This window comes from Argopecten irradians, chromosome 7 (assembly GCF_041381155.1).
Source record: "Argopecten irradians isolate NY chromosome 7, Ai_NY, whole genome shotgun sequence".
Lineage (NCBI taxonomy): Eukaryota > Metazoa > Mollusca > Bivalvia > Pectinida > Pectinidae > Argopecten > Argopecten irradians.
The window spans coordinates 16,277,316-16,299,269 of record NC_091140.1 but is presented as its reverse complement, the minus strand read 5'-3'; the positions used below and the strand labels follow the sequence as shown (position 1 = coordinate 16,299,269).

The window sequence follows — 21,954 nt, the reverse complement described above, 5'->3', positions numbered from 1 at the left end:
AATGAAGGCAGGTTTCACTGGACTAAGATGTCAGGTGTGGGATGAGATGTCAGGTGTGGGATGAGATGTCAGGTGTGGGATGAGATGTCAGGTGTGGGATGAGATGTCAGGTGTAAAATGAGATATCAGGTGTGGATGAGATGTCAGGTGTGGGATGAGATGTCAGTATGTAGGATGAGATGTCAGGTGTGGGATGAGATGTCAGGTGGGTGAGTCGGTAGATGTCAGGTGTGGATGAGATGTCAGATGTCAGGATGAGATGTCAGGTGTGGGATGAGATGTCAGGTGTGAAATGAGATGCTATGTGTAGATGAGATGTCAGGTGTGAATGAGATGCAGGTGTGGGATGAGATGTCAGGTGTGGATGAGATGTCAGGTGTCGGTAGAGATGTCAGGTGTGTGGATGAGATGTAGGTGTGAAATGAGATGTCAGGTGTGAAATGAGATGTCAGGTGTGGGATGAGATGTCAGGTGTGATATGAGATGCCAGGTGTGGGATGAGATGTCAGGTGTGAAGGATGAGATGTCAGGTGTGAAATGAGATGTCAGGTGTGGGATGAGATGTCAGGTGTGAAATGAGATGTCAGGTGTATGATGAGATGTCAGGTGTGAAATGAGATGCCAGGTGTGTGGGGAGATGTCGATGTCAGTAGAGATGTCAGGTGTGTGGATGAGATGTTTGGTGTGGGGTGAGATGTCAGTGTGAAATGAGATGTCAGGTGCCTGGGAAGATGTCAGGTGTGGGATGAGATGTCAGGTGTAGATGAGATGTCAGGTGTGGGATGAGATGTCAGGTGTGGGATGAGATGTCAGGTGTGAGATATCAGGTGTGAATGAGATGTCAGGTGTGGGATGAGATGTCAGGGTGTGTCAGTGTGGGATGAGATGTCAGGTGTGGGATGAGATGTCAGGTGTGGGATGAGATGTCAGGTGTGAAATGAGATGTCAGGTGTGGGATGAGATGTCAGGTGTGGGATGAGATGTCAGGTGTGAAATGAGATGCAGTGTGTGGATGAGATGTCAGGTGTGAAATGAGATGCTATGTGTATGATGAGATGTCAGGTGTGAAATGAGATGCAGGTGTGGGATGAGATGTCAGGTGTTGGATGAGATGTCAGGTGTCGGTAGAGATGTCAGGTGTGGGATGAGATGCTAGGTGTGAAATGAGATGTCAGGTGTGAAATGAGATGTCAGTTGTGGGATGAGATGTCAGGTGTGAAATGAGATGCCAGGTGTGGGATGAGATGTCAGGTGAGAAATGAGATGTCAAGTGTGAAATGAGATGTCAGGTGAGAAATGAGATGTCAATGTGTGAAATGAGATGTCAGGTGTATGATGAGATGTCAAGTGTGAAATGAGATGCCAGGTGTGTGTGGAGATGTCGATGTCAGTAGAGATGTCAGGTGTGTGGTGAGATGTTTGGTGTGGGGTGAGATGTCAAGTGTGAAATGAGATGTCAGGTGCCTGGGAAGATGTCAGGTGTGGGATGAGATGTCAGGTGTAGATGAGATGTCAGGTGTGGGATGAGATGTCAGGTGTGAAATGAGATGTCAGGTGTCGGTAGAGATGTCAGGTGTGGGATGAGATGTCAGGTTTGGGTGAGATGTCATGTGTGGTGAGATGTCAGTAGTGGGATGAGATGTCAGGTGTGAAATGAAATGCAAGGTGTATGATGAGATGTCAGGTGTGAAATGAAATGCAAGGTGTATTTTAAGATGTCAAGTGTGTGGTGAGATGTCAAGTGTGAAATGAGATGCCAGGTGTGGGATGAGATGTCAGGTGTGAAATGAAATGCAAGGTGTATGATGAGATGTCAAGTGTGTGGTGAGATGTCAGGTGTGAAATGAGATGCCAGGTGTGAGATGAGATGTCAGGTGTGGGATGAGATGTCAGGTGTGAAATGAGATGCCAGGTGTATGATGAGATGTCAGGTGTGAAATGAGATGCCAAGTGTGTGGTGAGATGTCAGGTGTGAAATGAGATGTCAAGTGTGAAATGAGATGCCAGGTGTATGATGAGATGTCAGGTGAGAAATGAGATGCCAGGTGTATGATGAGATGTCAGGTGTGAAATGAGATGCCAAGTGTGTGGTGAGATGTCAGGTGTGAAATGAGATGTCAAGTGTGAGATGAGATGTCAGGTGTGGGATGAGATGTCAGGTGTGAAATGAGATGCCAGGTGTATGATGAGATGTCAGGTGTGAAATGAGATGCCAGGTGTATGATGAGATGTCAGGTGTGAAATGAGATGCCAAGTGTGTGGTGAGATGTCAGGTGTGAAATGAGATATCAAGTGTGAAATAAGATGCCAGGTGTATGATGAGATGTCAGGTGTGAAATGAGATGCCAGGTGCCTGGGAAGATGTCAGGTGTCAGAAGAGATGTCAGGTGTGTGTTGAGATGTTTGGTGTAGGGTGAGATGTCAAGTGTGGGGTGAGATGTTAAGTGTGGGATGAGATGTCAGGTTTGGGTGAGATGTCAGTAGTGGGGTGAGATGTCAGGTGTGTGGTGAGATGTCAGGTGTAGGGTGAGGTGTCAAGTGTCGGTAGATATGTCAGGTGTAGGGTGAGATGTCAGGTGTCGGTAGAGATGTCAGGTGTGGGATGAGGTGTCAGGTGTGGGATGAGATGTTGGTTGTTGGGTGAGATGTCAGGTGTGGGATGAGATGTCAGGTGTAGGATGAGATGTCAGGTGTGGATGAGATGTCAGGTGTTGGTAGAGATGTCAGGTGTGAGATGAGATGTCAGGTGTAGGATGAGATGTCAGGTATGGGTTGAGATGTCAGGAGTGGGATGAGATGTCAAGTGTAGGATGAGATGTCAGGTATGGGTTGAGATGTCAGGTGTGGGTTGAGATGTCAGGTGTTGGATGAGATGTCAGGTGTTGGATGAGATGTCAGGTGTGAGATGAGATGTCAGGTGTGGGATGAGATGTCAGGTGTGGGATGAGATGTCAGGTGTGGGATGAGATGTCAGGTGTTGGATGAGATGTCAGGTGTGGGTTGAGATGTCAGGTGTGGGATGAGATGTCAGGTGTGGGTGAGATGTCAGGTGTAGGATGAGATGTCAGGTGTTGGGTCAAGATGTCAGGTGTGGGTTGAGATGTCAGGTGTGGGATGAGATGTCGAGGTGTGGTGAGATGTCGAGTGTAGGGTGAGATGTCGGGTGGATGTCAGTGTCAGGTGTGGGGTGACATGTCAGATGTGGAATGAGATGTAGGGTGTAGGGTTAGATGTTAAGTGTGGGATGAGATGTCAGGTGTTGGATGAGATGTTAGGTGTGGGATGAGATGTCGGATGTGGGGTGATATGTCAGGTATGGAATGAGATGTCGGGTGTAGGGTGAGATGTCAGGTGTTGGGTGGGATGTCAGGTGTAGGGTGAGATGTCAGGTGTGGGATGAGATATCGGGTGTAGGGTGAGGTGTCAGGTGTTTATTAAGATGTCAGGTGTGGGGTGACATGTCAGATGTGAGATGAGATGTCGGATGTAGGGTGAGATGTTAAGTGTGGGATGAGATGTCAGGTGTGGGATGAGATGTCAGGTATGTGGTGAGATGTCGGATGTGGGGTGAGATGTTTGGTGTTTAGTAAAATGTCAGGTGTGGGATGAGATGTCAGGTGTGGGATGAGATGTCAGGTGTGAAATGAGATGTCAAATTGTCAGGTATAGGGTGAGATGTCAGGTGTGAGATGAGATGTCAGGTGTAGGGTGAGATGTCAGGTGTGTGATGAGATGTCAGGTGTGGGATGAGATGTCAGGTGTAGGGTGAGATATTAAGTGTGGGATGAGATGTCAGATGTGGTGAGATGTCAGGTGTGTGGTGAGATGTCAGATGTGTGGTGAGATGTCAGGTGTGTGATGAGATGTCAGGTGTGGGGTGAGATGTCAGGTGTAGGGTGTTTGATGTTGGGTGTTATTTTATAGTTTGGGGTGAAATGGCAGGAGTAGATATGAGATACAGGGATTTGGAGATGAAGTATTAGGACTGAGAAGCCTTTGATTTTTACCTGAATGTTTATTAGTAGATCTTCATTGGCAATTATGTAGGAAAAATCTGGAAAAAGATCAAACTCTCGCTGTTTTTTACCTCCCACATAAAGCTTCCCATCAAATCAAATTTAACAGACCTTCTCTGATTGGACCTTGTTTAGACTTTAGGTAAGTGGCTGATGCCATACAGCTGAATCTAATAGCTTCCTCCTAGACCATGTGTAAACTTCCTTCTCTTTCATTTGCTTTGAATTCAATTTACTGAAATTGTTCCCTTTCAATTTGTTTCAATTTATTTACTGTTGTACTTGACACACATAAACGGCAGCATGTAATGAAATTATAATTCTGTAGGTATATATACCTCTTGTGTGATTGCTGTAAGAAGTAAATTAAAAAGAAGAATTGCCAGTAGATTTTACAATTACATTGCACTGTTTTGCATAATTTCAATAAATTTCATCTATAAAATGAGGGAATATCACAGATTTTATGATTATTTTCAAAGTGACATTATATTATTTCTTGGATTTAAGAATTCCTATAAATATCTTGAGAATGTTTAACCATTTACATTGTATAAAGATTATCAATATGTACATATATATTCACTATTCCAACAGTTTAAGATTGATTGTAGGCTGATGAAAAACAAATTTTCAAGTATAAATTACGGATATAATAATAACATTCTGCGAATTTATTACGAACAAATGCGGATATTTCACGAATACAAGCGAATACGATAACTGACGCTCTCCCGTGAGGTGTAAAATCGGTAAGATTATCAAACAATGCGGATACGTAACAAACAATTACGAATATATAACGCATATATTGAGGAAACAGATCGGAAGTATTGCGATTGTTACGGAAATATTACGAATCTATTAATAATGCATTGCGCAGATGTAGCGGAAAGGACTGCTGTATTGCGCATGTAAGGCATCTGAATTACGGAGGTAAAGGAAGCGCGCTCGGGCCTTTCGGTATCGCTTTTCACAACAACACGACTGCAACAAAGATAAGCAAGCTGCAACTTTCATCCTACCTCCTCCAGATACAAAGAAGGTCCAGTCTGTTTCAAATTCAAATCAAAGCAGACAACTTTTTCTTTTCTGTCTTTGAAACAATTTCATGACTTGAACAAGTAGATTAATATGTAGTTGGATACCATTGTTACGCTGCTTTGGTATTAATGCCGATGACCTATTATTACACCTGTACTTCTCGACGGACAGGAAATAATAGACAAATATGTCGATTTTTGCCATATTTATACAGTAGTTTTGGTTTACGCAACACGTTTATTACACATTCGCAAATTATTCTCAAATCAAATGCAAAACAGACGCAATACAAACGCTAAACTCAATATGCATTCGCTACAAATTATTTTAATTCGTAATGTCAACGTGATAGGTACGCTATACATTCATTTTACACACTGTCCCAGTTCGCTATAAAGCCGCAAAACCCAGTCAGTTGCGGATATCAACGAATAACAGCGGATATACAGCACAGATATCAAGCATGTATTGAGTATGTATTGCGTACGAATAGCGTATCTAATGCGAATGATTTCCGCAATCAAAATTTTGTGCAGTTCAAAAATCCTGGGAACGGAAAAACATGCCATTGCGGATAATTGCGGACGTGTGCGGATGTTGGGCAACAGATACAAGAACGATTTATGACTATTGCATATGTTCAGCGAATATCAGCCAATTTTGTGCGAAATACATTCGCAAATCTTCCTTAACGCCTGTGGGACCAGGCCTTTAATTAAAGATGCTCCACTGCCGACAGAGCATAAATGATATTCATCATTTGAACAATAATTGATGTTTAACATAAAATGATTTATTTCGCCTTTGGTGCATGCACAATCACTACTTCATTCTATATAAGATATAGTGCCACGGAATTTTTTCAGGATACAATTAATTATTTATATTTTTAACTTGAAGTAAAATTAGAAGCTCAAAATTTTCAATGGTGGTAATGGTGTGAAATAAGTAACTTTTGTAACTGAAGAAAAATACAAAATCGTCTGCTCCTGTTTTTGATAGTGAAAAAATACCATTTGTCAGCGGTGGAGCATAAAAAACAACTACATTGTAACCATGGATTTATAAGTGAGATATATGTCCTTGATTGTAACCAATACAAAATACACTACTATTCATTTACATGTACATACTTTGTATCATTTATACAAATACACTGTTGGTAAAAATATGTTAATCCATATTAAGATTATATTTAATTGGCATTAATGTTCTCAGTTTAAAATTAGCCGCGCCCGTATACTATCCTCACTTCGTCAGATATCAAGCGTGTACCGTGTACATGTTCAGGGCTTATGAAAGGGGCCTATCTTTGTTTACAACACAATGGAGAACCGACCACTTCCGGAAGGAAGTGCACAGTTTTAAAGTTTTTAAGTAGAGTTAAGATAGCAATACATCTCCCTTGCACGATGACATTATAACAATGGATCCACACGACTTCTTACCTTTAGCAGACGACCATCAAAGGTACGTAAATATGTTGACCAAAAAAAATATGTGGGTCAGTATATGGCGAACTTATCAGCTTGCTCGGGTCGGGTCTCCTGGACTTCGACATGTTTTGTTCACCTCGTAAACATACTTTCACAGCTGTTTGGATGTATGCCTTATTGTGTGTACTGGGATTTATCCGGTCGTTTTATAAACAGACAGACTTGTGTTGTGAACAGACTTTTGTTGGATGTAGATCTGCCAAACGTAATCCCAGACGATATTGTCATCAATCAGGCTGTGACAAATTATCGACATTTCACGAACGCTCATCATTATTAGATTCAAGCTATGATATTCTCTTCTGCGTGCGTGACACGCTTATGTATAGCATTTACATTTGTAATTTGCAAAATAAAAATTGGAGATTTGATACATTTTAATTAGCATGGTACCCAGGCTAGGTTAGAAGTTTTCTTGTACCATATGTGTATCTGTATATAATGCACAGGGCCATGCATAGTCCATATATGAACATTTATATGTATTTCTGGCTATTTTTTCATATATAGACTATACATGGCCCTGTGTATAATGTAAAGGTCTACTCTAAAGTGTAAACTAAAAAGTGAAAAGATAAACTCTTGAGGGTTATCTCTATTATTTACTGAAGATCTTTCTGCGATTATCAGAATTATCAATATCCCTATACATCCATGTACAAGTACATACTGATCATGAAATTTATCGAGAATGTAATAATTTTCAATTTAAACATTTGTTTTAATTTGACACCATGCATACAATTTGTACCAGGACACTGTCAATATGCACATTAAAAGAAGTGTATTTTTCATCTAGAAGTCTTAAATTCTCTTAAATAGTCGTAGGCTTGAAATTGGGGTCATGTAGCCAAGCCAAGAAACTCCATTGTTTATTGTTTAATATCTTGTATTTATGCCTCAATATTTACAGTCAGTGGTGAATTGATAGTATAAACCCCGTTGATTTCAACCAAAGGCTACTCAACTTTATTTCTCGATAGATTGAGTATGTCACGCGCAATTTGGAGGCCGCGCGGATGAATTTATGATGGTCCAAATCAGATACTTGTTTTCAGTATCGAACGTACGATTCGTTCGATGAACATGTACATGTATCAAAATAGGTTTGAACACATATTATATGTACGTGTGTAAATACACCTCTTTGAGCAATGCTTCCGTGCGTATGATAAATTTGCACATTCCGATGACGTTGCAATGTTTACATTTTGTGTGTCCGTGAGTGTGTGTTGTTCGCTACAACATGTCGATCTACATCCTATTTGTATTTTTAACATCTTTGGTTGTACGCAAAAGGATAAGATATGTCAGGACAACATCAGTCTTTCAGTTGCATAACTTTAACCAAAACGACCTAGCACGATAATGCATTTTTGTTCGCCTCAGGGGACAGACAAGTCCTGTACGTTATCTACTGTGAATCGGCGAGAATAGGCCTTACATACACAATGTACGTTTGGGTGTTTCGAAATATCAATGAAACGGAATCCTTCAATTGTAGTTTTACAATACTTGTTATAGATATCTCTAATATTTACTGAAGTGTTTGAAACAACAATATAAATATAAGGTAACATTGTGAGAGTGGTAAACGTTTATAGTAGTGGGCCTACCTGTGTTTGTACATGTTCATCGAAACGACGTCCGATACATTTGAAAATCTCCAAAATCCGGAAATAATGACATGGAACTATGTAAACATCCATGTATTCAAGTAATTTCAAACGTAAACTGATTAAGTAGAACTCAAGTGATCACAAAATTGAAGAAACTCTCTGTTTGTCACACCTCCTTGACACAGGCGGTTTGAATCGGACACCGCGTCACAACTACATTAAATATCCTGCCACGTTATGAATTGTGTAAGCGTGTGTAATCATACGAAGTAAAAGATTAAAACCAAACGGCTTTGCACCATGGTGTTTTTAACAAAAGATAAATAAAACGATTTATAGTTCCATACCGGGAAACCCCAGATATATGCATCATAAGACGGAACTCATTTTATTTGTATGTTCATTGATAAATTGGCAGGAATTTCCGCCACTTCGAGTGGCTGTTCCAAATGCCTGTCGGAACTAAACGATATAATTCAATTTTAGTCTTATAAATGCCATAAACACTATTAAGGGTAAATTTTGAGTTATGAAAATAATAGTTAAGACTGTAAAGCGGTCCATGAAACAAATATCGATACCCTACTCAACTTTATCCTTCGATAGAACCACCAGAAAGAGACTTTAATCCTTAATTGTGAAGTTTAAAAAAACCCAGCAAAAAACCTTCAAAAATATTGCAGATAGAACCTACTCAATATTCAGAGAGGCAATATATAAATGCTCCCCAACCCCAATCAACAAAAAAAAACAAAAACAAAAACAAAAAACAACACACATTCCTGCATTGGCAGATGCTTATATTTATGATTGAATACAGTAGATTCTGTAAATGTCTATAAATACACGCTGATCATGAGAGATATACTCACTGATAATTATATAGATCTAATGTCACCTGGGACAGCTAGCTATATAAGGTACATAAGTCTGTTAATAATTAATCAGAAACTTACCTTTCCTTATTGACTTTGTGACATATAACAGTCATTTTCTTTGATGTTTACAGGCTGTATGCACCAGAAAACCACACAACTCGCGAAGGAGAATCACGGTAAGCTCAATATTTATAATAAAAATGTATTAACAAGGGACAATGAAGGGCCAGGAGATAATTCAGTGATCTTTTCATGGTCTGTCATATCATACCTATTTGTATCAAACAGGGCCTACAATCAAGGGGAGATAATTCAATGACTTTGCATGGTCTACCAAATACACTCATTCCTATCAAACAGGAATCAAGGGGAGATAATTCAATGACTTTGCATGGTCTATCATGTTATACCTTATATGTATCAGCTATATATCAAACAGGGATGAAGGGGAGGTAATTAAGATTTTAGCTGTCTTTCATTAAACATGTCTATAAAAATAACTAACGTTTACATTTATAATTATGAACTTCAGTAATACTCCCTTCTGTCTCCGTTTTGTTTTATACATTGTTTAGATCCTGTGTTTGACAGACATATGTACATGTATATTTACGCTTCAATGGCTACATTTAATTTCACATATTGTGCTTTATGGTATATCAACATGACCGGGTATATGTTCCCAGGCTGTTGTTGACATACAAAAGACGACTATAGATATGTAGCTGGTTATTTTGATAAACAAATTTTATGGAGAATTATCGATGCACCAATAGTGTTAAATGTTGAATAACGATAGAGATGAATAATCTTCCACATGCATTTCTGCCAGAAGATAAACAAGGAAGTAATTATAATTAAAAACATCAACACATTTATTTCCTGAACGTACATTCCACAATAAGAAAAAAGATGAATGTGCATATATACACATAACTTCAGTTGTTTCCTAAAGTAAACTTTTTCTGCAGATACACAGTACATATATCTATGAATGAAGCATAGCTGAATGGAATAAAAGCTGTATTTAATAGAATTAGTCTCTGTATATATGTAAATACTGGGATAAATCCTAGTAGTAGATTATAACTCTACGCATGTACTAAAACAGCAGGCCAACAGCTCACGTTTATGATGGTGTATACAGCATGTATCTACTGGAATGTGTAAATCCATGAACCATGTCTGGAAGGGTCCCTGATTTTACACAGAATATTTTTGGATAGTCCCGGCAGCGTACTTCAGTCCAACAGAACACTGACTGTAGCTGGTGAGACAAAGCTTAGTAATAGGCGAAGTCATGTAGGTGATACCAGGAACTAAATTATTAATACATGCACTTAAGAGGAGTTTGCAAACATTTCTGTTACATTTTGTTCCCTTTGAAATTCTCCTTGTAAGAAATGAGTGTTTTTGAAGGTTTAACATGCATTAAATGGAATTTTTTGATTGGGTTGATGTTCAGTGGCAATATCAGCATTATTTTATGCAGAAAAAACATGTAGATATATGCTATGTGTATGCATGCAGAATTTCCTCTGGAGCCAGCTGCAGATTAAAGTGATGGCATGAATGGCAATAATGGAAACACTCTGTGTCATACAACATCAGCATTACCTAGTTACATATAAGGTCCAGATAATAATTCCCAGATCAACACAAGACCATACCATCAGAGGTATTATTAGTTGTTGTAGGTATCTGTTCTAAATGTAAAATGTGTATCAAGGGTCATTTAAGGTGTGTTTAATTATATTGTTAATTAATTAAAGAGGTTTAGGACAATTGCAAGTGACAGGACAGTCAGAGTACCCAGAGAAACACCACTGACCTACATGTATTTATAGAGATTTTACATACAGGGGTTTCGAGACACCAAAACATGGGTAAGGTACAACTTACTCTCAGTTTGTCCCAACTTGTCCCTGTGATTTTTATGTCACAAAAATCATGTCAAAATTACTATAGATGTCCCAATATATTACCACAAGACCTCAACTACTGGCCGGGTTAAAAAACTGTGAGTTTGAATCCCCATTGATGTGGGGCAGTAGCCAGTTTCTGTGGAAATACCAACAGACCCTGGCTGTCAATAGGATGTGAAACTTACAGTGGCTATATATATACATATGTATAACCTTATAGAGGTTTTGATACATTTATACAGTAAAGAAGAATGTACCCGTTAGTGTAAGATTTAAAGAAAAACCCAAGTGGAGTTGCATACAGAAACCTCATTTATAGATAACGGTAATGAAAACAGAAAAGATACATGAAGATATTTGTGGATGACATCACAAATGGTTTGACATTTATTCCTCTCTACCATTTCTTGGGAGCTCTCGGAGCCCTGGGCTGACTTCCAGCTGTTATCAGATCTTCAGCCTTCAAACTCTGTTTGTGTAAACTTTATCTAAGGTTATGTAGTGAAGCAAATTTTCAGTTCTCACCAAATCTTTCAACCACAGCTTCTTTAGATCTGACCTTTCTCATTCCACTGTTGGTTGTTTATCAATTAAAGAAACATGTATGGTTTAAGTATTACGACTCCATTGTTTCTACAATGTGTCTGTATACGTACAAATCTGATTAGAGATCTCTTCAATGGAAACTTACATGAAGAATGTACTTAGAAAATATTAGGAGGATCTTATGCATGAAGTTTATTAAAGAAAGTGAAGCATGTTTTCTAAAATGACACTTTATAATGCAAAATAATGACAAAGGGAAACAATCCTTTCCTCCCAAGAGTTTGGACACATGCCCACTTCATTTACCAATTACTGACAGTAAGACAATTATAATAATAAAAAAAGAGAAAGTAAAGCATATGTAAAGCATATCGGTTCAGGATATAGATATAAATATGCCTCTCTTAATTGGAACATGATCTTAGCTTCTTAGAGAATTTACTTACCCATAGTTTTACAATATATTTATTTCCGAGATATGAATAATGAAATATTGATGTTGATTCTTCCTTTCAAGTCCAATTTGAGCAACTATACCTTTTAGGATAAAATTTAATCAATGCATAGGTTTCGTATCTAGATTTTACATACTATTAAAGCAATTATTTTGAAATTTTAAAGGAATTTTTTAAATAAACAAGTTACAGGAAAAAAACCTTATTAGCAATTAAGGAATTTAAAGTTGATTTTTTTTTATGTGAGATTCTTGTCAATGTTTATGTAATAATTTGACAAATTATTACAAAGCAACTTGCTGCCAATGATATAGTTACAGTGAAAGAAAAAATATGTCGTTGACAGTAGTTACATGTATACAGATTAACAGGACCAGATCGTCTACACTAGGCCAACCTCCATGCATACCATGCATAGTGCAGGTGATACAAGTCCACATAAAGAAACGTGATTGATAATATTTGAAAATCCCATAAAATATATTGATTTTGGCAGCACATGTATGATGAAAGTGTAAAATGACAAATACATCAGGACAATAGAACATACAAAATCATCCACAGCTTGTGGGGAACAGCCTTTTCTTCAGTGGGAGGGGTCCAACGTAGCATTATATTAGGAAGTTTGTGATCAGTGAAGTGTGACGCCTGGAGACTATTGTATGATTGTGTCACACATGACAGGTGATATCACTGGTACGGAGACTGGAGCAACAGTGAGTAAGGGCTGTGAGGAGGGCTGCACAGTATTATAGGCCGGCAGTGTATCAGACAAAACACACCAACCCATTGTTTAAACAGGCAGCTCGTATCAGCTAAACCTTTACTAATTACTGGGAAATTAATTAACTCCTCACATCACCTCTAATTTACACCTCTGGTGATGTAGGGTGTCGATAAGGAGCTCACTGTGATATTAATGTACGTAGACATGGATGTAAACAGAGTCTGATGGAGCCTAGCGTGAGGACCGTAATGTAATCGTAGGGGGACTCTTCCACGTGCTCCGTGCTCTCGGGATCAATTTGTTTGATATTGAAGTTTTTAAACCTTTCTACCCTCCTGGTTGATGTGTTTAGAACTGTTTGTGTGTTATGAAGGGATTATGGCACATATCTCTAAGTACTATTACAGGTAAGATATGACATCATGATACAGGTAACATTAGCAAAGGTCACTTGATCACATACCGTGTGATGACATATGCAATATCAGCTAATAATGATATATTAAGTTGTAATTTTGATCGAAATTGTTTAATTTACCTAATAGGAGTTTAGAGAAAAAGAAACAGGTAAGCATTTCTTTAAAATTGTGATCATTTAAGTGGTAAATTTCACTAATGAACAGAATGAAATTATCTGTGCTTTAATTGTTTCAATTATTTCATTTGTTTTCATGATATGATTGGGTAGCTTTAAAATATTTTGTCTGCAAAGAAATGTACATATGTTCATGTGTTTGTTGAAAAAAAGAATGAATGGGGATGGGTCATATAATGGTACTTGTGTCTGTCCAATCCAGCCGCCATGTCCCATTGTGTCTTGTTTTTTTTATGGAGGCTGGGAGCATTAAAAATTGTGTTATCTTACAGACAGTAATACAAATTCTCATTAGTAAAATTTGTTAATTAGTTCCTGGATTTCTTTAAGACATAATTCTCTGTTTTTAAGATTCTGTGTAACATGATACGTTCTTGGTGTAAAAACTTGTGTTGTTTACTAGGGTGTCTGTAAAACACCAATATAAATACAATGTGACCTTGAATAATACTGTTCTATATACGGCCAACAAAGAAGTCAGGCTCTAAACCAAGAAAACCAATTAGCACAGACATTTTATACCTTATACAGAAGATGCAAACAATGTAAGAGTTGTTGAGGTTAGCTGTTTGACCTTCTCGCTATGATAATCATGGTTCTTGTTGAGGCACATATTAAGTTGGGTTACCAGAGTTTCAGATTGGTTTCAAAATATTAGGACATTTTGGGATTTTTTTACAAAATTTTGTTAGGACAATCTCTATTGGATAAAAAATTAAGGAGTTTCAAAATATGTAGGACATTTGGGTAAAGTACTTGCAAAATGGCCAAAATTTAGCCCCACTCTGAATCACATGGTTACTCTTGTGAAAACAGACACTGGACTAACCCCAAATCAGTGATATATACCTACATCAATGTAAATTTTTCAAGGCAATGCGATTATCCCGTTGAAGAGTTACTTATATATGCAGTTGCAAGAATTAAATGTGACTAAAGTGTCCCAATTTGGCCATACTGAAGCTGAAATGGCCATTATGCTTTCTAGCTAAAAGTCAGCCAAAACACAATTTTCTCAAAGTTCATTATTAGAGAAACCGGAGGAACGATTTAGAATGTCAATCATGTCAAAATTATGTAATAATGGAGATCTTTATGGATTGTTATAGTGCATGAAAATTAATTTCCACTGATACATGGGGACTGATCATAAACAGAAGATAATTGATTGTAATTGTTATTAGTAAGGTTTTGAAGAACAATCATGTGTAATACGTACATCATGATTAGTTATTGTTAGTTCCAAGATCAATACATGTGTAATACGTACATCATAATTAGTTATTGTTAGTTCCAAGATCAATACATGTGTAATACGTACATCATAATTAGTTATTGTTAGTTCCAAGATCAATACATGTGTAATACGTACATCATAATTAGTTATTGTTAGTTGATCATACATGTGTAATACTACATCATAGTATTTTTTGTTCCAAGATCAATACATGTGTAATACGTACATCATAATTAGTTATTGTTAGTTCCAAGATCAATACATGTGTAATACGTACATCATGATTAGTTATTGTTAGTTCCAAGATCAATACATGTGTAATACGTACATCATAATTAGTTATTGTTAGTTCCAAGATCAATACATGTGTAATACGTACATCATGATTAGTTATTGTTAGTTCCAAGATCAATACATGTGTAATACGTAACCACATGTGTAATTACATCATATTGTTATTGTTTCCAAGATCAATACATGTGTAATACTACATCATATTATGTTATCCAAATATACATTAATCGTACATCATAATTAGTTATGTTAGTCCAATCAATACATGTGTAATACGTACATCATGATTAGTTATTGTTAGTTCCAAGATCAATACATGTGTAATACGTACATCATAATTAGTTATTGTTAGTTCCAAGATCAATACATGTGTAATACGTACATCATAATTAGTTATTGTTAGTTCCAATATCAATACATGTGTTACTATAACTAGTTGGGTTGTTAGTAATAAAAATTAGATGCTTTAATTAAGAAATCTTATGAAAATTGTTGAAATGGTTATTTAGTTACAGTTTTATGTATGTTTGATAAACCTATTTATGTACTTAAGATTAAGCAAAATTAGCTCATTGCATTTAGAATGCTTATGCAATAAAGCTGATATATATGATTACAGTGGTTGTGATTATAATGATAAGTCAGTACATTCAGCCAGTGTTTATAGTTAGACTTATTTTATTCATTGAGTAATTAAAAAAAGCTAGCTTCTACTGTGTCCGAGTGGTTAAGATGTCTTGACATATTAAGGGATCTGTCTCCAATTTCATATGAAGGTTTACCTAGAGCCCTAGTTAACGTTGAGCATATTGCATTCTGGGACAATTCGGTCATCAAGATGGCCGACCGGCCGCCATCTTGAATTCTGGTATTTTACCACTATTTCTCAGAATGCACTGAAAGGATCTGTCTAATATTTGATGTGTAGTATGTTTGAAAAAGTGTGAAAAGTAGAGAAAAGTTCCCTCTTTCCATTGTCAGACGTAGATCCTTCTTTGATGAGATCCTTCTGGGATCTCTTGTTGTTCGGGTACTCTAACTTTCCACCACCATCTTAACCTTGCTTGTGCCCTTAAATGACCGTAACTGTTAGTAGGATGCTTATAAACTAATCAAACAGTATAGCTCACTTAGTCACATAAGCCAACAAATAGTCCCATGTATATGTACACACAAGTCTTCTGCAAGTCGCTGCAGAAGCTAACTAAATTAAGTAAAAATAGATCAATCGGGAATAATAATTCCTCGGATCATTCATCAAAGGCTTTCACAATTTTCATGCATAAATTAAAAGATTTTTGTAGCCATATTCACTAATTGAATCAATTAAGCTGAGAACAACATGTCACGCCTGATTGACATTAGTTTAGGTTAATTGTGTTACTGGGTACTTAACTAACAATTATCATGTAGGAGATACATAATATGATATATACTATGGTATGTGCCAATAATGACATCCACTTTTAGACATGGTATACACTTATCTTGAAAACCAGATTCACACATATTTTATATATATATGAGTATTAGTAATTCACAACCACCTCTTACTCAGTATAACAGGTTATCCAAACTTCTAATCCTTCCACACTGATGACCTGTATAGGATGTCCTTGTTTCTCAGGCGTTAAAAATCCAGCCACTACTAATCTGCTTCCAGTGATCATCACTGCATTGGTTGGTCATTGTTGTATGCCTTCTATATACATATGCAGAACTAGCATTCTATTCTTTATTTGCATATTACAGAGTTATCTGCACTTGCTGGTAGGTAGGTACACATTGTTATGGGTTCAATGTCATATTTCTGGGGAAAACAACGTTATTTGTGCTCACAATATCGTGTGATATGACATCACTATGAATACCTAACGGACGTTGTATTAACATTAGTCTGTAAGGTGAATTAGCCAGTCATTTATGAAGTGGTATCATATATATTACTGCTTGCTCATTACAGAATTATCTCCCTTGAGGGTAGGTATCCATTGTGATGTCATTATTTTGAAAGTAAAACATGTTGTTTTCTCTGAAAAGTATAAAATTACGCTCCCAAAGACATGTAATATCCAAATAATATATACCCACAAGGGCAGATAACTTGTTTATTCTGGCCAAGATTCTGCTTAATTGACCCTTGTAAACTGTGTATCAAATGTGTTGGTGTGTTCTTCTGCAGGTATGCCAAGATTATAAAGAGTTGTAGTAATGTCTGAAACTGAGACATATTGTATTGTGTCTATGCAATTATATCAGTACAGCTTACTAAATGATTCAGTGATTTGGGTGTGTCTGCATTCAAAAGGAACTGTTTGTACATTGAACTATTATTATCAAATGCTTTCGACTGTACTGTCAGTGTATGATATACCAATAGACTCTAGGGTCTGACAGGCCTGGCAGCAGTCAACTGAATATTTCAGTATCTCATGTTTGGAAAATACTGATTAACTGTTTAAAATTCATGACCATTTTTCATTGTAGAATGGCCTTGTACCTCTGTCAGTATAAAGTGTGAGGATGCAGGCTTTAATCGATATAGGGAAACGTCATCGTCAAGTCAAAGTGTAAATAAGACTACTGTCAAACACGATTCACTTTTGACTTAATTCTACATGTCTATTTATGGTAGAGTCAAACTTTATTATATTGAACTCCGATTACCAGTGACTTGGCTTACTTGTAACTGTAATGCCTTTACTCTCCTGAATTCATCTTGATAGTATACAAAATGTAAGTTGCAGACTAGCCACATTTGACCACAAGTCTTTTTCCTTTGAACTGTTATGTCAGAACTGATCGGGGAATTGGAGATGATATGTACATGAACTGACTAAAGGTTGATGAGTATTTAGGTCCCTGAGACAAAGTCTGAAGCGACCTATTCTAATCGCCTTTTCTGCGTCATGAGTTTGTAAACAATTTACATTTTCGACTTCTTCTCTAAAACTGTTGAAGCAAATTCAATGAAATTTTGCACAAATCTTCGAAGGCATAAGGCCAATCATATTTGTGAATTATATGGCCCCCAATCCCCAAGAGGTTTCGGAGGAGCCAAAAGGGGTAAAATTGACTAAAATTGTTAAATCCTCTTTTGAACTAACAGATGTGGTAGAGTCAAATACTCTTCATAAACACAGAATACATATGGTCTTAATGTCCTTTACAAAATTTGTGCATGTTATGGCCCTTGGGTCTCAGATTTTCACCTAGGAGGGCGATCAAATTTACTATAGTTTATATAGGAAACGCACATTTATGAGCATTATTTTCTCAATTTTCATAAACTTTGATATATTTATAGATCTAAGATAGCATTTTTAATTAGTATCATATTCATATTGGTCCTGGCTGATCCCCAGGGGCCAAATGGTTGGGGTCAAAATAACTATACAAGTAATTTCAAAAACCTTCTTCTGAATTCAAAGATGTGATATAATCAAATATTCCTTATAGATAGATGGGTAAAATTGATAAAATCATTGACTGAGCCTGATTTGTGCAATATGGGCCAATAATAGTGTTTATTGTATATATGCCTTTGTATCATTCTGTGTCAGGTGACCATTCTGGCCTATGGGCCTACAAAATGCTGGCACATCATGGATATTATAACATATGCTTCATAAACAAAATACAGAGTATTGTATATATGCATATATTGGTTATTGCATGACTTATACCAATGTACACATGTCCAGCCCCTTCCATGGCCATGTAATCCTAATTGAACCATCTAAGGGGATTATGTGAGGACTCCTTACTGTGTTAGTAGCAAGTGATTTATTGCTCACAAGGTTCCTTTGTGAGAGGTTGGCAGTATGCAGTAAAGCTGGGTTTTTATTTTGTCAGAATTTTGCGTTTATGACTTTAGATGATGAAACTAAATTTTAAAGAATTTATCTTGGGTGATCTGCCTGTAAAGAGTATGATGATTTACATGTACCTGACCTATGTGGTATTTTATAGATTGAATTTTCATGACCACATCAACGTCCAGTGAAATAGCTGATAAATATCATCCGTGTGAAAATTAACAGGAATTTACAATAACAAATAAAGGTGTATATCTTGTAATTTCTTGATTTTATATTTCAACATAGTTTTGATTATTTAAAATAACAATGAAAATTATTTAATTACTGAAATTGTTTTCCTTTGTAGTTTGAAATAGTTTTCCTTTACAAGTTCTAGTGAAAAGTACATGTTTCAAGCTTGTTTGTAATAGGACAAAAGCCCATTTAATTTACGTTTTTTAACTGCTGTAGTAATGGAAGCAGACTAATTAGGTGAGGGATGTGTGGAGTGGGGCCATTTATGGGGAAATTTAGAGACTGTAACTGTCAGTGGCAGCAGCTGCAACAGTTACACAAGCTCTTTGTCATGGCAACATCGCTCTATTGTCATCACCTCCGGCAATCATCATAAATATTGTCAACTCCCTCATACCTTTCATGTCCCCTGAGAGATATTTTTTTGCACTCTGATCAATATATTTAATCACAATGCACTTTCATTAGATTCGTCCATTTCAATTATCTTCATTGTTGGGCTGTGATAGCTGATCTGTGAAATTAACTTCCATACCAAACATGATAAAATATCTTCACAGTTATATCACGATTTTTACTGTTATTTCACTGTTACACACCTATTAACTGGAAGATCCTGTTAAAATTTGAAGATCCTGTTAAAATTTGGAGATCCTGTTAAAATTTGGAGATCCTGTTAAAATTTGAAGTGTGATGTTGGACTCAATTGCAACCTCCCTTTACACTGCTGAATCAAGTATACACTTATTGGTAACTCAAATATCATAGATTTCTAACAATTTTATCCCCTATCTGATTGGCCTTGAAATTTCAAGGTCAAAACAAAATTTTCATTTAAATTAACGTTTTACAAAAAATATGTAAAAGAAACAAAAAAATCCAACATTTTTTCTCTTGTCATGAATCGAGGGGCATGTACAATTAAGGGATGAAGTGTTAACTTTTGGTGTCTGTCATGTAGGGTGTGTGACGCCACACGGCATCCTTTTCCTGCCTTGCCCTGGTGGCCGTTCTTGTATATTGAGACAGGAGAATTTTATATCCTTACAGAGACACTTGAAGTGTTTCTATTATTAGCTAGTTGTATATTGTCCGAACTACAAATGAAGTTGAATGGAATTGAGTTTTCTTTTTGGAACTAAACTGGTTGAAGCGTTTGTTCCTTGCTGCCAATGTTTTTTTTACATGTAATTTGACATAGTTATGGGTTCACAGCCAACAGTTGGGAGGGATCCGTGTAGGTAGGACACCTAAATGTGCCAATGAATCACCACATGCTGTACAAACTATATAGGTGTGGAGTTGAAAAGGCGCCAAGCTTTCTCGAGACAGACAAATCTCGTTTCTATGGAGTAATTTCCTTTATGATTCGAAGTTTAAGTGCTGCTATCATACACGAATACATGTACAGCAGAATGGTGATGATTTTCTTCAAAGAATGATGTCACGATGGGCCAGGCACCCTCCTCATTAGGTATGATTAAGGTATATATTGATGCTCAGTCATAAGGGGCCATCCTCAATATTCCAGGGGTTACTATCACTTACATAATCACCACCCATGAACTAGCTTGTAGTAAAACTGGAGACAACAGAGTCAACACAGGTAAATTGATCCTAAAGAAATTGTATAATGGAATGGTACACTGTGGTTGACAGGTGTTCACTGTTGCTTTAAAGTTGGGCACCGCTTTCTCTGTAATCTTCAAAGGAGGTCTGTGTGGGTCTGTGATTGGTCATTTTTTTTCTCCTGAACTGCCTCCAGTTTTATTGTAACATACTCCAGGGGTAGATATTATGTCAGTGATAGTAACCCCTGGAGTATTGAGGATGTGAGGAGCTGGGGCCTTTCCTGATTATAAGATTAACTATAAAGGTATATATACAGAACATGATATAATAGGTCATTGTGTGTGTCCTCCTCAGATGTAGCTATACAATAGGGCGGGGTGCCCTCTATACTCGGGTGTAACAATATTATCTTTGGCAGAGTATAGTAAAATGTGAAGTTATTTTTATTTTTAAATTTCATTGTAATGAAGAAAATCTGAAAACAAATGAATCAACTCAACTGGAAAAGAATCTTATGAAATAAAATGGCCTGTGTTCGGTATTGTACCTTTTCACATCTGTGCCAGGGCTTAACCACTACAACAACCAATCACCCTGTAATCATCACATTATTACCTAGTTTGTACAGTCAGTCAATACATGTGACTAATGCATGTTGAATCAGGGAGGTGTGAGGTAACCAAATCAATTAGATAATCACACTGGTGACTAATATCAACGTTTTATATATCACATGTAGTACCAATATCGGAGGTTTCTATACCATTGTATGTACATACCTACAGAATGATCAGTTCAGTTAGCTAGGACATGCTGGAAATGGATAAATCTCACTTTACTTCAGAATGTGAACCAATTTTAGTTTAATTTGAGGAAACACATAATTGGCATCACTTTAAGAAATTGATATGAAGTACAAGTGTATGTGTGTATATAACATTATTAGGTTTGATTTTGGTGGTGATGAAATACAGTAAATGAAGTGTTATAGACTTTATACTAAATCAGTTTGCAGTAATTGCATCATTGAGGATAGAAATATACCACCTGTATATTAATTAGTGTTACCAATAACATATGTAATTGTTTATGCTGTTCATTGTTTTATGTTTACTGTTGAAGTAAACATCCCATACAGTATATAGGGAGTAAGTATACAGAGTGTGTGGTCTCCACAATGCTATGATAGTCCTGGGGTTTCTCTACACTCTTAATGAGCAAATATCAGCTTGCACTTTTCCTGCCAGACCATTTGCACAAACCTCATAATGATTGTGCTTATATAGTATTTTTTGTACTATGTTAGCATTATATACCGGTGTACACCTTTGTGATAACCTCCTCAAAATCATCACATGTTTGCACTAAAATTTCATTTTGACATTTACAGTATATTACGTGACCTAGCTGATACTCTATAAACTGACCATTTATCACGGTGACTAATTTTCATAAATATGCATTGCTAATTATTTTGCCTTCAAATCTAAAAGTA

The 21,954-nt window shown here is 36.8% G+C and overlaps 1 protein-coding gene across 5 annotated transcripts in view; it reads left to right on the top strand.

Moving 5' to 3' along the window:
• The window catches only part of LOC138327681 (kelch-like protein 5), a 106,197-nt gene that overhangs the window by 54,226 nt on the left and 30,017 nt on the right, over positions 1 to 21,954 (top strand). For 2 of the 5 annotated variants that reach the window (XM_069273980.1, XM_069273976.1), the window contains exon 2: positions 9,185 to 9,229. Coding sequence is in view for 4 of the 5 variants with exons in the window: in XM_069273976.1 (XP_069130077.1) it covers positions 9,185 to 9,229 (45 nt within the window). In the remaining variant the exon portion in view is untranslated. Of the gene's footprint in view, positions 1 to 6,369; positions 6,531 to 6,577; positions 6,863 to 9,184; positions 9,230 to 12,755; positions 13,114 to 21,954 lie in introns of those variants that run through there. The other 3 variants (XM_069273977.1, XM_069273979.1, XM_069273978.1) reach the window with 3 other exon arrangements.